This window comes from Thamnophis elegans, chromosome 6 (genome assembly GCF_009769535.1).
Source record: "Thamnophis elegans isolate rThaEle1 chromosome 6, rThaEle1.pri, whole genome shotgun sequence".
In the NCBI taxonomy this organism is placed as follows: domain Eukaryota; kingdom Metazoa; phylum Chordata; class Lepidosauria; order Squamata; family Colubridae; genus Thamnophis; species Thamnophis elegans.
This window is the reverse complement of record NC_045546.1, coordinates 88379093-88391466: the sequence shown is the minus strand read 5'-3', so window position 1 is coordinate 88391466 and position 12374 is coordinate 88379093. Positions and strand designations below refer to the sequence as shown.

The 12374-nt window shown below is 41.2% G+C and overlaps 1 protein-coding gene across 1 annotated transcript; it reads left to right on the top strand.

The window, feature by feature from the left end:
- Positions 1–983: 983 nt before the first annotated feature.
- Positions 984–6676, top strand: LOC116510811. The gene is made up of 3 exons (XM_032220462.1): positions 984–2075; positions 2155–4849; positions 5676–6676. Exons 1-3 carry the CDS (start codon positions 984–986, stop codon positions 6674–6676), a joined length of 4788 nt encoding a protein of 1595 aa, XP_032076353.1.
- Positions 6677–12374: the final 5698 nt, after the last annotated feature.

Sequence of the window (12374 nt, the reverse complement as noted above, 5' to 3'; positions counted from 1 at the left end):
GTGCTTTTCGCAAGTAGGAGAAGACTTAACCACAATATCTTAGTCATAGGCACAGCTCATGCCAAGGCAAAGTTCATCTTGTAAACAAGCTATAGGTTAACCATATTTTTAGCAATATATCTGGGTGGCATTCTGACATTTTCCTTTTTCTGCATGAGTAACCAAGATTCACTTCTCTTTTAGTTTCATTTTACTTCCCTATTGTGGTTTGGAAATCATGTATTGTAATTTTCCTTAAATATTTGTAATTTTACCCGAAATAACTTTGTGCTGAGGTGAGAAGTTATGACCTGTATTAGTGCACGCCTATATGACGTTTATATGATTTGTAATAACCATTTCAAAGGTATAAAACCTCTGTCAAAATGTACCTAAATTAGATCAGTTAGGTGCAAATCTACTGGTCTCTTGAATGCATTCAATAATAATAATAATAATAATAATAATAATAATAATAATAATAATAAATAATAAACCTTTCTTCTCTGGTCAATGGAAAAGGTGTCGTCTCCTATTCTTACGTAAGTAGAAAGGCAGACCCTGATTTTGCCATTACATTTCTTGGCGAGCCAGCCAGGAGACGATAGGGTCTTTGGGGACCCTCTGGGATCCCTAACCCGGGGGGCTGGGGGCTCATCGGGTCAGGAACCTCTCTGGCGCCAAACGGACCTTTTGTTCCGAGGGAATTTCCCGGCAGCGAGGAGAGCTCAGCCTCGGCGGTTAGCGGTCTCAAGAGCCTTGGAAAACCAGAGGAAAAAGGAGAACAAAAGTCTGGCCAGCACCGGAGGAGGAAAGCCACAGAAAACAGGCAAGTAATTGTGGGCTTTCTATTTAAGACCCGGTTTTTCTTTTTAAACCGGAGAGTGAGGTCTGATCCACCTTGCTAGGTATAAAGGTTTTGGGAATTGGACTGTCCAGAATATATGTATGTGTTTAAAAGGTTAAAGTGTTAAGAATTGTGTTATTCAGTATTTGGGAAAATTATGGGTGGAGGAAGTAGTAGTCAGACTCCTCTGGATTCTATGTTAAAGCATTTTAAAGAAGGATTTATGAGTCAGGATTATGGAATTGTGTGGAGTAAACATGAGCCTAGGAGGTTTTGTGAATTAGAATGGCCCAGATATGACATTGGGTGGCCTGAAATAGGTACCTTTGATCCTCACTTAGTTTTAAAAGTCCATAGGTTGGTGTTTGATCCTAAGATAGGGAGCTTAGCTCAGGCTCCATATATAGATGTTTGGAAGAAATTAGTTAATCAACCCCCAGCTTGGTTAAAGAAATGTAAACAACAATGTATTCTTATGGCTGTCAGAGTTACAGACCCCAAAAGTCCTAAGCAGAGACCACCAGTCTTGGCTAGTGCACCAGAAGAATTGCCACAACCCCCTCCATATGTTGCACCTAGAGGGGTCGGTTTGCCAGTCACACCGCAATCCTTGTCCCTGACTTATACCAGAAGAACTACACCCAGCACGGGGGGGTCCACAAGCCAGTTACCTATTGAAGGAATTGAGCAGGGATTAGATGCTGTCCTTACTAGCATGGAACAGATAAGATATAAAGGAGAGAAAGAAGAAAAAGCTCCTATAAGTTCCCCCGACACCATGGGGGGCAAAGAAGTTTCTTTCCTTGTAGATACAGGAGCAACCCGTTCAGTATTAACTCAACCTTTGGGACATATTTCTTCTCAATCTATCAACATTCAAGGGGCAACAGGAAAACCACAAACCCAGCCACTTTTAGAGCCTCTATTATGCACGGCGGGAGGAAAAATGTTGACTCACCAGTTCGTATATTTGCCCAGCTGCCCGCTTCCACTCATGGGTAGAGATTTGCTTTGCAAACTTCGAGCACAGATATTTTTTGATGAAAAGGGATCCGTAGGAGTAAGATATGGAAATGTGAATTTAGACATTCCTCGGGAAGAGGTTTGGAGAATCATGGTGGTGCAGGAAGTCTCAGGAGACAAATGGAGGGAGTTCCGGGTTCCTGAGCTGTGGGCGGAAGATAACCCCCCTGGTTTTGCTGCTCACCACACCCCTGTCATTGTTGAGGAACTACCAATGAGTCGTCCTGTATGCATTCGCCAGAGGGGGTACCCAAGAGAAATTGTGCAGGCTATTCAGGAAGTCATACAACTGTATCTGACTTATAAGATTCTGGTGCCCACTGACTCACCATGGAATTCCCCGATTCTACCTATACCAAAAGGGGGAGGTTATTGTTGTGCTACAATATGTGGATGATCTTTTGGTGACAGGACAAACAGAAGAGGTTTGTCATGCCAATACTGCATCCCTTTTACTTCTGTTACAAGAAAAAGGCTATAAAGCTTCTAGGGCCAAAGCACAATTGGTCCAGTTGAATGTTAGGTATTTGGGATATGATATCCAGCAAGGGCAAAGAACTTTGGGACATGAAAGAAAGGAGGCCATTTGTCAATTACCAGCCCCAAGAAATAGGAAGGAATTAAGAGGCTTTTTAGGGGCAGCGGGATTTTGCCGCATTTGGATTCCTAACTTCGCCTTGTTAGCAAAGCCACTTTATGAAGCTACAAAAGGAAATGAAAAGGAACCTTTGCGATGGGAAAAAGAGGAACAGAAAAGTTTTTTAAACTTGAAACATGCTTTGACTCAAGCCCCGAGTCTGGGACTGCCTAATTTAGATAAACCTTTTCATTTATTTGTGGACACTAAACAGAATATGGCTGTGGGGGTGTTAACTCAGAAGATGGGAACGTGGTATCGACCAGTTGCATATTTGTCAAAACAATTGGATCAGGTAGCAAAAGGGTGGCCCTCTTGTCTTAAGGCTGTAGCAGGCACAGCTTTACTTACTCAGGAAGCAAATAAACTTACTTTTGGACAGCAATTGAATATCTACACCCCCCATGCTCTTCGGGCTGTCCTAGATCAGAAAGGTCATTTATGGCTTACCAATCCACGTATGTTGAAGTATCAGGGGCTTATTACCCATAACCCCCTCATAAAACTTGTTCAGTCATATGCTTTGAATCCTGCCACTCTATTACCTGAACCAGACTCTGAGATCTCTCATGATTGTCTGCAAACTATTGAGGAAACCTATGCAAGTCGTCCAGATTTGAAGGATGAACCCTTTTCCGACCCAGATGCAACTCTTTTTACTGATGGAACCAGTTTTATCCATGAAGGTGTAAGAAAAGCAGCTTATGCAATAGTTACTCTTGAGGATGTATGGGAAGCTAAGCCCTTACCTGCAGGAACTAGTGCTCAGTTGGCAGAATTGCATGCACTCACTAGGGCATTGGAATTAGCAAAAGGCCTACGTGTCAACATTTACACAGATTCAAAGTATGCCTTTCTTACAGTTCAAGTGCATGGAGCTTTGTACAAAGAAAGAGGTCTTATCACAGCAGGAGGAAAAGACATTAAATATGGACCCCAAATTTTGCGTCTATTGGACAGTGTGTGGTTCCCCAAACAAGTTGCCATTATGCATGTACGAGGTCATCAGAAGGGGATTTCAACAGCTGAAAGAGGAAACCACAAGGCTGACCAGGTGGCAAGAGCAGCAGCTTTGGATCCATTCTCCCTGCAAGCTAACTGTCTTACTTTGTGGATCCCGAACCAGAAAGATGAACCCCCCTCATATAGCCACTCAGAAGTCCAGCAAGCTGAAGCTATAGGGGCAAAACTAGTGAATGGGTGGTGGACTCTGCCGGACAACAGGGTGTTTGTACCTCAGCAGTTAGCATGGGAGGTTGTTTCTTCCTTGCATAGGCATTTACATCTAGGGAAGACAGTTTTGAGAAAGGCTTTGACAAGGGAAGTCTATATTAACAATTTGTCTAGTCTAGCAGCTGCTGTTTGTTCTCGATGTCAGGTGTGTGCTGCTAATAACCCACGTCAGGGCCCGAGTCTTCCCCCTGGGCACCAACCTAGGGGGGCTTATCCTTTTGATTATTTAATGATTGACTTTACAGACATGCCGAAAGTGGGATCGTATACGGCTATGTTAGTTGTTGTTTGTACATACACGGGGTGGCCTGAATGTGTTCCCACTAGAACGAAAAAAGCTTTGGAGGTAACCCGAACTCTATTAAATGTAGTTATTCCACGATATGGGTTGCCCTCACGTATCTCTTCAGATAATGGGCCTGAGTTCATTCATGCAGCCACTCAGAAGGTTGCCCAGGTATTAGGGATTACCTGGAAGTTACACTGTTCTTTCCACGCCCAATCGGCGGGCGTCGTTGAAAGGGCCAATAGAACTATAAAGAATAAATTGGCTAAAATTTGTCAAGAAACTCATCTCAAATGGCCAGATGCCCTCAGCATGGCATTGCTAGCCGTGAGGTGCGCACCCACAGGGGAGTTGGGTGTCTCACCATATGAGTTAATGTATGGAAGGGTTCCTAATTTGGTTAGTCCACAGGTATTGCCTACTACTCAAGTGGCAGACACAGTGAAAATCAGACAGTTGCAAGCTTTGAATACTGTTGTCCATCAATTACAAAAATATGTGCTGTCGTGTCGTCCTCATGTGATTGTAACTCCAGTACATAATTTCCGCCCAGGACAGGAGGTCTGGGTAAAGGACTGGAAAAAGGTGCCTTTGGAACCCAGATGGTGTGGACCATATACTGTTGTTATTTGTTCTCCCCTTGCTGTTAAGGTAGCTGAAATTAAGCCTTGGATCCATTGGACACGCCTGAAATTGGCTGCATCTTCGTGTGAGACTGTTTCCAAGGACTCTGTCCAGCCTCTACACCCTGCCAAAAGGAGAAGAAGAAAGGAGGACGCCACCTCGCCTGCTGATTCACAGGAGGCAATCGCTCTACGGCCAGGTGGTGAAGACCCCTCTGCAGGTGTCGCTCCAGGTGCCGCCGACACCCATCGCACAGGCAACGCATCGCGTCTCCCGTGGAACCTTCGTCCCCGTCCAACAAGGAGAACCAACCATGGAAACCAACCGCCGTCTACGCTAGACTGCATGCATTAGGAATGGTCTGATCCCAGCGATCCTAGTCGTAATTTTTCTCTTAGCTATTTCTGTTCTTCTTAACTTTCTCTATTTCTATGCTGCCATGAAAAATGCTGCCATGAAAGATAAGATTGCTCCACCAGTGCAGATATGGGAGGTTTCCCCTGATTATGTAGACCCATCTCCTACAGGGGGGAATGAGATTAGTGGGAGTACCTCGCAGCCACCATATGTGAGGGAGGAGAGCACCCAACAAACACCAGGTGTCAGGGCCCTCACGGTGAAAAATGACTCCCCTGTAAAGGTAACTTCTGAACTACTGCTAGAGAAAATGGGACCAGGACCTTTTCCTCCTTGTAGGCATTGTTTCTATAAAGTCCCGAGTACACAGGGACTGGGTTTTGCCTATGTAAAACGCTGGATAGTGGATTGTTATCCAGAGGAAGGGTTATCCCCCTGTTCCGAGGGATCCGGGAACTATTGGCAATGTAGGTTGGATCCTAATGTTACTTGGGCACCAAGTGAATACTATAATTCAACCATAATGTGCCATACTTTGAGGCCTATTCAGAGACCATACCCAGAGCCCTAGCCAGAAAGGACAAGGACTCGGGGTAAGCGGACATCTCTTGATTTTGGTTTGGACATGAAATATGACATAACGAATGATCAGCTTCCGATCATGGTGAGGATATATTGTAAAATCATAGGGAATGTGAGACATGTGTGGTTGTTGCAATGGTGGTCAGATGAAGAGAATTTGTCAAGTATGGAACCTCAGGTACTGAGCAAGACTCGGCACATGGGCGTAATACGTAACTATGATGAGAAATCTAGTTACTTGAAGGTCTGGATTACTCATTCTAATTACTCAGAATCATACCAGTGCCGAGCTGTAACAATTGGTGAGATTATAAGCAGAACGGCAAGAGTCTCATTGACTGCAGAAGGAAAAGGGATGGTGGTTCTGGAGCCACTCTTGCAACCAGGTAGGAACCTCCATCCTACACTTGTTCTTCCAGAAGGTGGGAAGGATGGATTAGATGGGAAGGGATCTGTAACCCCTGCCCCATTGGAATGCACTGCATGCCTAGTAGGAACAAGAGGAAATACTTTAAAGTTCAAAATGGGAAAACCTAAATCCTGTCAGAACTTCAATCTTCCCAATTGCACTTTTGGAAGGAAGCAACCCCGTCTTTATAGTCAATGTGAGGGATCTGAAGGGGTGGTATGTTATCTACCTGCAACACCAGGGCTGGATGAGTGTGGCCCATGTCTTACAAAAGCTAAGGTGGGACCTCGTACCATTGTTACAATGATCTACCACACTCAGGCCCCAGTGGACTGCACCCCTCAGAAAAAGACATGTGTATCTAACGGTACCATGTATAACTATTGCATTCAGAAGAACCAGCTTGTTTGTTATCAGCCAACCACTCCAGTTCGCATCAAAGTCAGTGTATGGGCCGGCTTGGCCCTACTTGACAACCCCAAGGAATCCCGGCTTTACCACCTCACCACAGTTACTGCTTTAAAACAAGGACAAAAGCCCATCACCGTATCATTTGGTGTATGTGCTGCAATGGATAGGGTGGCTTACAGAAGCTGTGGAAGTCAGGGATGGAGACAAACTTATTACCACAATCATAAGTATCTCTGTCCCCGATCCCATGTCTACTGCCAAGGATGTAAGAATCCAAGTCGGGATTAGTATCCTCCTTGTGCAGATCGCATGGATGAAAGAAACCCGTGCAGAGGATGGGATTGTGTTTGTCAACATACTGGAGGAGGGTATCCTACTTCTCCTCATCTGGGATGTCTATATATTTCCAATTTTCGCAGTCTCCACAATTCAAACTCAGTCGCTTTTGAAGTGTCCCGTGATCACCCAGAGGAAGAAAGTTATGGGATAGGAATTGATGGGGATTGGGCTGACCCACTGGCATACATTACAATAAGGGTGGAAACTTTGAAGGAAGGGGAGGTAAAGTCATTAGGATGGTCTGTATATGATAACCTTAGGAAATTAGAGGAACCTCTTCCTCTTAGCCCTAAGGCTGTGAATTTGTTTGTAGAAATGGCTGAAGAAGTAGCAAAAGCTTTAACTGTTAAAAATTGCTTTGTTTGTGGAGGAACAAACATGGGAGAAAAGTGGCCATGGGAAGCTCTCGAAGCAACCCCAGAGGTATATAACAATATGACCCAAAAAAGGCAACCTCGCTCAACGAACACAGCATACGGGTATTGTTTGGACCCTAACTACAAATTTGGTGGGCCACAGCTGTTTCTCTCGAAATGGATCATATCCTGTGGGTCATCTAATTTGTTTAGGGGAATGGGATGATACTTATACCAAGTGGTCATCACCATCAAATCTCTCATGGTGGAAAAACGGGCTACTGCCAAGGTCCTAACGCTAATGGGACACACAGGAGAGGAACATGAATATGTGGGGCTTATAAGCAATAGGGAGCCTGATACTTATGAAACTCCACAATAATCTTAGGATTGGGTGAAGTTTCAACAGGGGGGAATGAAACAGCATGGGGTCCATCATTGAACCCCTAAATACTTAATCAGGCTACTTGTCTTTGTCTAATTCTAAAACCTAAAAATCAAAAACTCTGCTTATGCACTTTCACCTAACGAACAAGAACAAGGAACATATTATTTTGCTTGAAACGCAGGAAGCGTGCTTTTCGCAAGTAGGAGAAGACTTAACCACAATATCTTAGTCATAGGCACAGCTCATGCCAAGGCAAAGTTCATCTTGTAAACAAGCTATAGGTTAACCATATTTTTAGCAATATATCTGGGTGGCATTCTGACATTTTCCTTTTTCTGCATGAGTAACCAAGATTCACTTCTCTTTTAGTTTCATTTTACTTCCCTATTGTGGTTTGGAAATCATGTATTGTAATTTTCCTTAAATATTTGTAATTTTACCCGAAATAACTTTGTGCTGAGGTGAGAAGTTATGACCTGTATTAGTGCACGCCTATATGACGTTTATATGATTTGTAATAACCATTTCAAAGGTATAAAACCTCTGTCAAAATGTACCTAAATTAGATCAGTTAGGTGCAAATCTACTGGTCTCTTGAATGCATTCAATAATAATAATAATAATAATAATAATAATAATAATAATAATAATAATAAATAATAAACCTTTCTTCTCTGGTCAATGGAAAAGGTGTCGTCTCCTATTCTTACGTAAGTAGAAAGGCAGACCCTGATTTTGCCATTACAATATCTCCATATGTGTTTGTTATTGCTCCAAATATAGCAAAAATGCAATTAGCGCTAGAAATATATTAAACTAGGGAAGTTTATAAATAAATAAGACTTGTATTTGTTTATGAAAGTACAAAGTATGGTTTTGTTTGCTCCTGAAATTCTGATTGCTCCAATACTTGATGGTTATTGTATACCAAATTATAATTGACATTTTATTATATGATATCCCACTCTAAATGTTTCCCCTTATGGTTCCCCCATCTAAGATATCTATGACTGAAGCATTTCCCATCTTCTATGTAGAACCGGAACATAGGGCTTGAACCAAGATTTTGCCCTCCCAGCAAAATAATAGCTTGAGGGCAACATTGGCAGAAGTATGAGCTTTTGATAAAACCATTTCTTGCTGGTGAAGTTAAAAGAAGAGAGGTGAGGCATCCTTTCTGTCGGTGATATAGCCAATTCAGGATTTTCATATAGTGGATTTTTTTGATTTTGAGCCGTTTTTGCAATAACGCTCTTCTGATTAAATGATTTTGAAAGTATTAGTGCGTTTTATTTTTATCATCCCATAGGAACGAACGCCAGCCTGCCTGCAGGTCACGGCCTCCTAAGGTCAAAATTCTTTTATTCTTTAGTTCTATCCAATCCTTCACCAATGTTATTCTTACTGCTGATGCGTATATAAATCCCAATTTGGTAATGTTAAGCCTCCCCTGAAATAAAGAAAAAATGAAGCTGTCAGAGTTAAAATAAGTATGCTAAGTGTGTGTGCATGTGGGGGGGGGGGCTGTATGTATATATGTATGTATGCATGTATGTAAGTAGGTAAGTAAGTAAGTAAGTAAGTAAATTGGAACAATCCATTTTGAATAAAATTAATATGCCCTGCCATTCAGGACATGAGAACATACCGTATATACTCGAGTATAGGCCGACCCGAATATAAGCCGAGGCACCTAATTTTACCACAAAAAAACTGGAAAAGTTATTGACTCGAGTATAAGCCTAGGTTGGGAAATGCAGCAGCTACCGGTAAATTTCAAAAATAAAAATAGATACCAATAATGTTTTTGAATATTTATTTCAAAGAAAAACAGTAAACTAGCGGTGTATTCAATGAAATACTTCACTCACCTCATGATGCTGATGTCCCGCTGTGATGATGATGTCCCGTGCAGCCGCGGGAGCGATGTCCCGCCTCCTATGACACACGGCACAGTGATTCCTATCATTGGATCACTGTACCAGAGGAGGTGGGACATCGCTATGTGGCTGCTTGCCATAACAAGGAGGAGGTGGGACATCGTTGCAGAGCGGCAGGAGGGGGAGGAAGGGGAATCGTAAGACAGCCCTGCATTACATTAGAACGTGAGGAGGGGGGATGGTGCGGTGCGCGCTGCGCGGCAAACTGACACAGAGGGAGGGGAAACTCACAGGGGCACTGGGCCATTCACGAGTGTCACCCAGCGGCATGGCCCCGCCCCTTTTTCTCCTCCATTTCGGGCAAATTTTTCACTGACTCGAGTATAAGCCGAGGCGGCTTTTTTCAGCCCAAAAAGTGGGCTGAAAAACTAGGCTTATACTTGAGTATATACAGTACACAAAACTGAGTGCCGGTGATAATCAAAAGGAGCATCAAATTTTATGCATGGCTCTATATTATTATAAATTATAGCATCACATCTATTAATTTTAGTTAATATCAATATTATATAAATGGATGTACATATTATAAACACAGTACTAGAAGACATTCCATCAATCTTTAGGAGGTGCTAAATGCTATATACAAAGCAAACTTTGGCATTATAGGAATATTTGGATTTAATAACTGATATAAGTCGGGAAAAGATGATGAAGTTTTTGAATGATAATTCATTTTGCTTCTCCTTTCCATGTTACACTGCTCTTTTCTCTTCTTTCCATATGCTCTTCTTTGTTCTTCCACGCATGTCACTCTGCTTATTTCCTCTTATTTTTCCTTCTGTTGTGCTAAAATAAAAAAACTCTGCTACTTTTTTCCTCTGTGCCCATTTTTAGTTTTATTTCTCTTCGATACATTATCATTTTTTCTAAATTATTTTTTTATTATTATTTTCTTACCAAAATCTCTACCAAACTCCTTTGCTACTGAAATATCTTGCAACAACCTGATTGCATTTATGTATGTATGTATGTATGGCTTGTGTTTTTACTATCATTGTTAATATGTAATGTTGTAGTTAGCTAAAAACCTCTGGTTATTAGATTGTTTAATAATTTAATAAATAAAAAGTATAATAAATAGGTCCTATCTACCCACCCAACCTTAAGTGTTCTAGTGGTTTCAAAGTTTTATGAATAGATGTCAGGAGTGATGCATTAGAACAAATACTAATATATTCATATTGAGGAAATGAAGGACAGTTTGTGAAATCAAAGTAGACTGGAAGAAAATAAATCACAGAGTGTTCCAGGTTTGCTGGTTGGAATTATATGATTGCCATTCATGCATAATGCATTTTGGGTTAGGGCTTTAGTTATATGAGAAGATATATGCACCTTTACATTACAACAAATTTAGATTTTGTGTTAGATTTTGTTTTTTTATTTTATTTTTAACCTCTGCAGGAAAAATATATTGCACTTCAACATTTATTGTGACAAAGAATAAGATAGACAATTTGTTTTTTTTTTTTAAAGCAGGAAGTTATGTCGATACCATTTGACTTGAAGTATGCTTCTTTCTATTCCTTGGTGGTGGGTCACCAGTTTTGGATTTTTTGGGAGAGGTAATTAATGTAATTGGTATATTTTTCTATTCCATGTAAAGATGGACATTTTTCACTGACTCCATTTTTGTTCCAACTGAGGTAAAGACCTGAACAAATCTCGATGTTTTAGTGTTGGTTTAATTTAGAATTTTTCCTGTTATGTATTTTTCTTGCCCAAGATTTTCTTTATTCTTCTAAACCAACTTTGAACAAGAAAGGAGAACAGCAGGAATAAATGGAGGCATGTACTGAAAGGGATTTCTGGATCAGTTTAAATTGGTCTGTTCTCCTATGTACTTTCATAAGACAGCATGCTGGTCTGTTGAATTTTTGTTGATGCGTTTATTTTAAAAATCTGCATCTGTTTTCATATACAATCTTCCTCAAAGCATGGATATTTGATTGTATTTTTCAAAGTGCTTACATTGGGGAAATGGGTTTAAAAAGCATGTTATGGGAAACCATAAAAGTGAAATGTTTCACATGTTTTTTTTTCAAAGTTAATACATTAGGAAGATTTGTCTAAGAAGGCACACATATTCATAGATGATAATAGGAGCTCTTGGAAAGTCCAGGGGAAATATTGAGAAAAATGACTATTGACACGAACAAACTCCACTAAAATGAAAGCCAGCTATGGATAAGGCATAATCAAGATGAAATGGGTCAAAGTAGTAGAAATAAAATAGGATTGTTTATGCTGCCTTTTTGGTTGTATTATCCTAAATGTCCATTTTATATTAGACTTCTCTTTTACCAGTTGACCTTGGTCTTGGGACTGGGATGCTATGCTACTCTTTTCATCTCTTGTGCTTAAGCGAGAACAAGAGAAACCAAGAGAAGTTTATGGATGTTCATTAATATTTTTTGTGCAGTGGCTGTTTGCACAGTTTGCTTCTAGGCATCATTTTATTTCCTAATTGGTATTGTTTGAAATTATATTTTGGTGTTTCATTTTTTTCAGAACTCCAGCTCATCTGAAACTTGTCTTCCAATTGCCTTCTCCTGCCATGGGATTCTCACTGAGCCAAGGTGGCGCAGTGGTTAAATGCAGCACTGCAGGCTACTGCTAGATCAGCAGTTCAGCGGTTCAAATCTCACCGGCTCAGGGTTGACTCAGCCTTCCATCCTTCCGAGGTGGGTAAAATGAGGACCCAGATTGTTGGGGGCAATATGCTGACTCTCTGTAAACCGCTTAGAGAGGCCTGAAAGGCCTATGAAGCGGTATATAAGTCTACTGCTATTGCTATTGCTACTTATTGCTCTGAGTTGATTAAAATCACTTCTTTTGAAACCCAAACTGTGTGCGAGACTGCACTTAGCTTTAGTTCTTCCTAAAAGTCTGCTTTCACTTGTATTGCTTAATTATGCATTTCCTTGCAAGTCAACAATAGCTGATTCTCTTGTGTGTGC

Bases quoted from the DNA above. Each gene is read 5' to 3' on its own strand.
- LOC116510811 (XM_032220462.1), top strand. From the start codon at position 984: ATGGGTGGAGGAAGTAGTAGTCAGACTCCTCTGGATTCTATGTTAAAG. The intron at 2,076-2,154 runs GTATGCATTCGC...ATCTGACTTATA, and splicing joins AACTACCAATGAGTCGTCCT to AGATTCTGGTGCCCACTGAC. The intron at 4,850-5,675 runs GTGTCGCTCCAG...GTAAAATCATAG, and splicing joins TGGTGAAGACCCCTCTGCAG to GGAATGTGAGACATGTGTGG.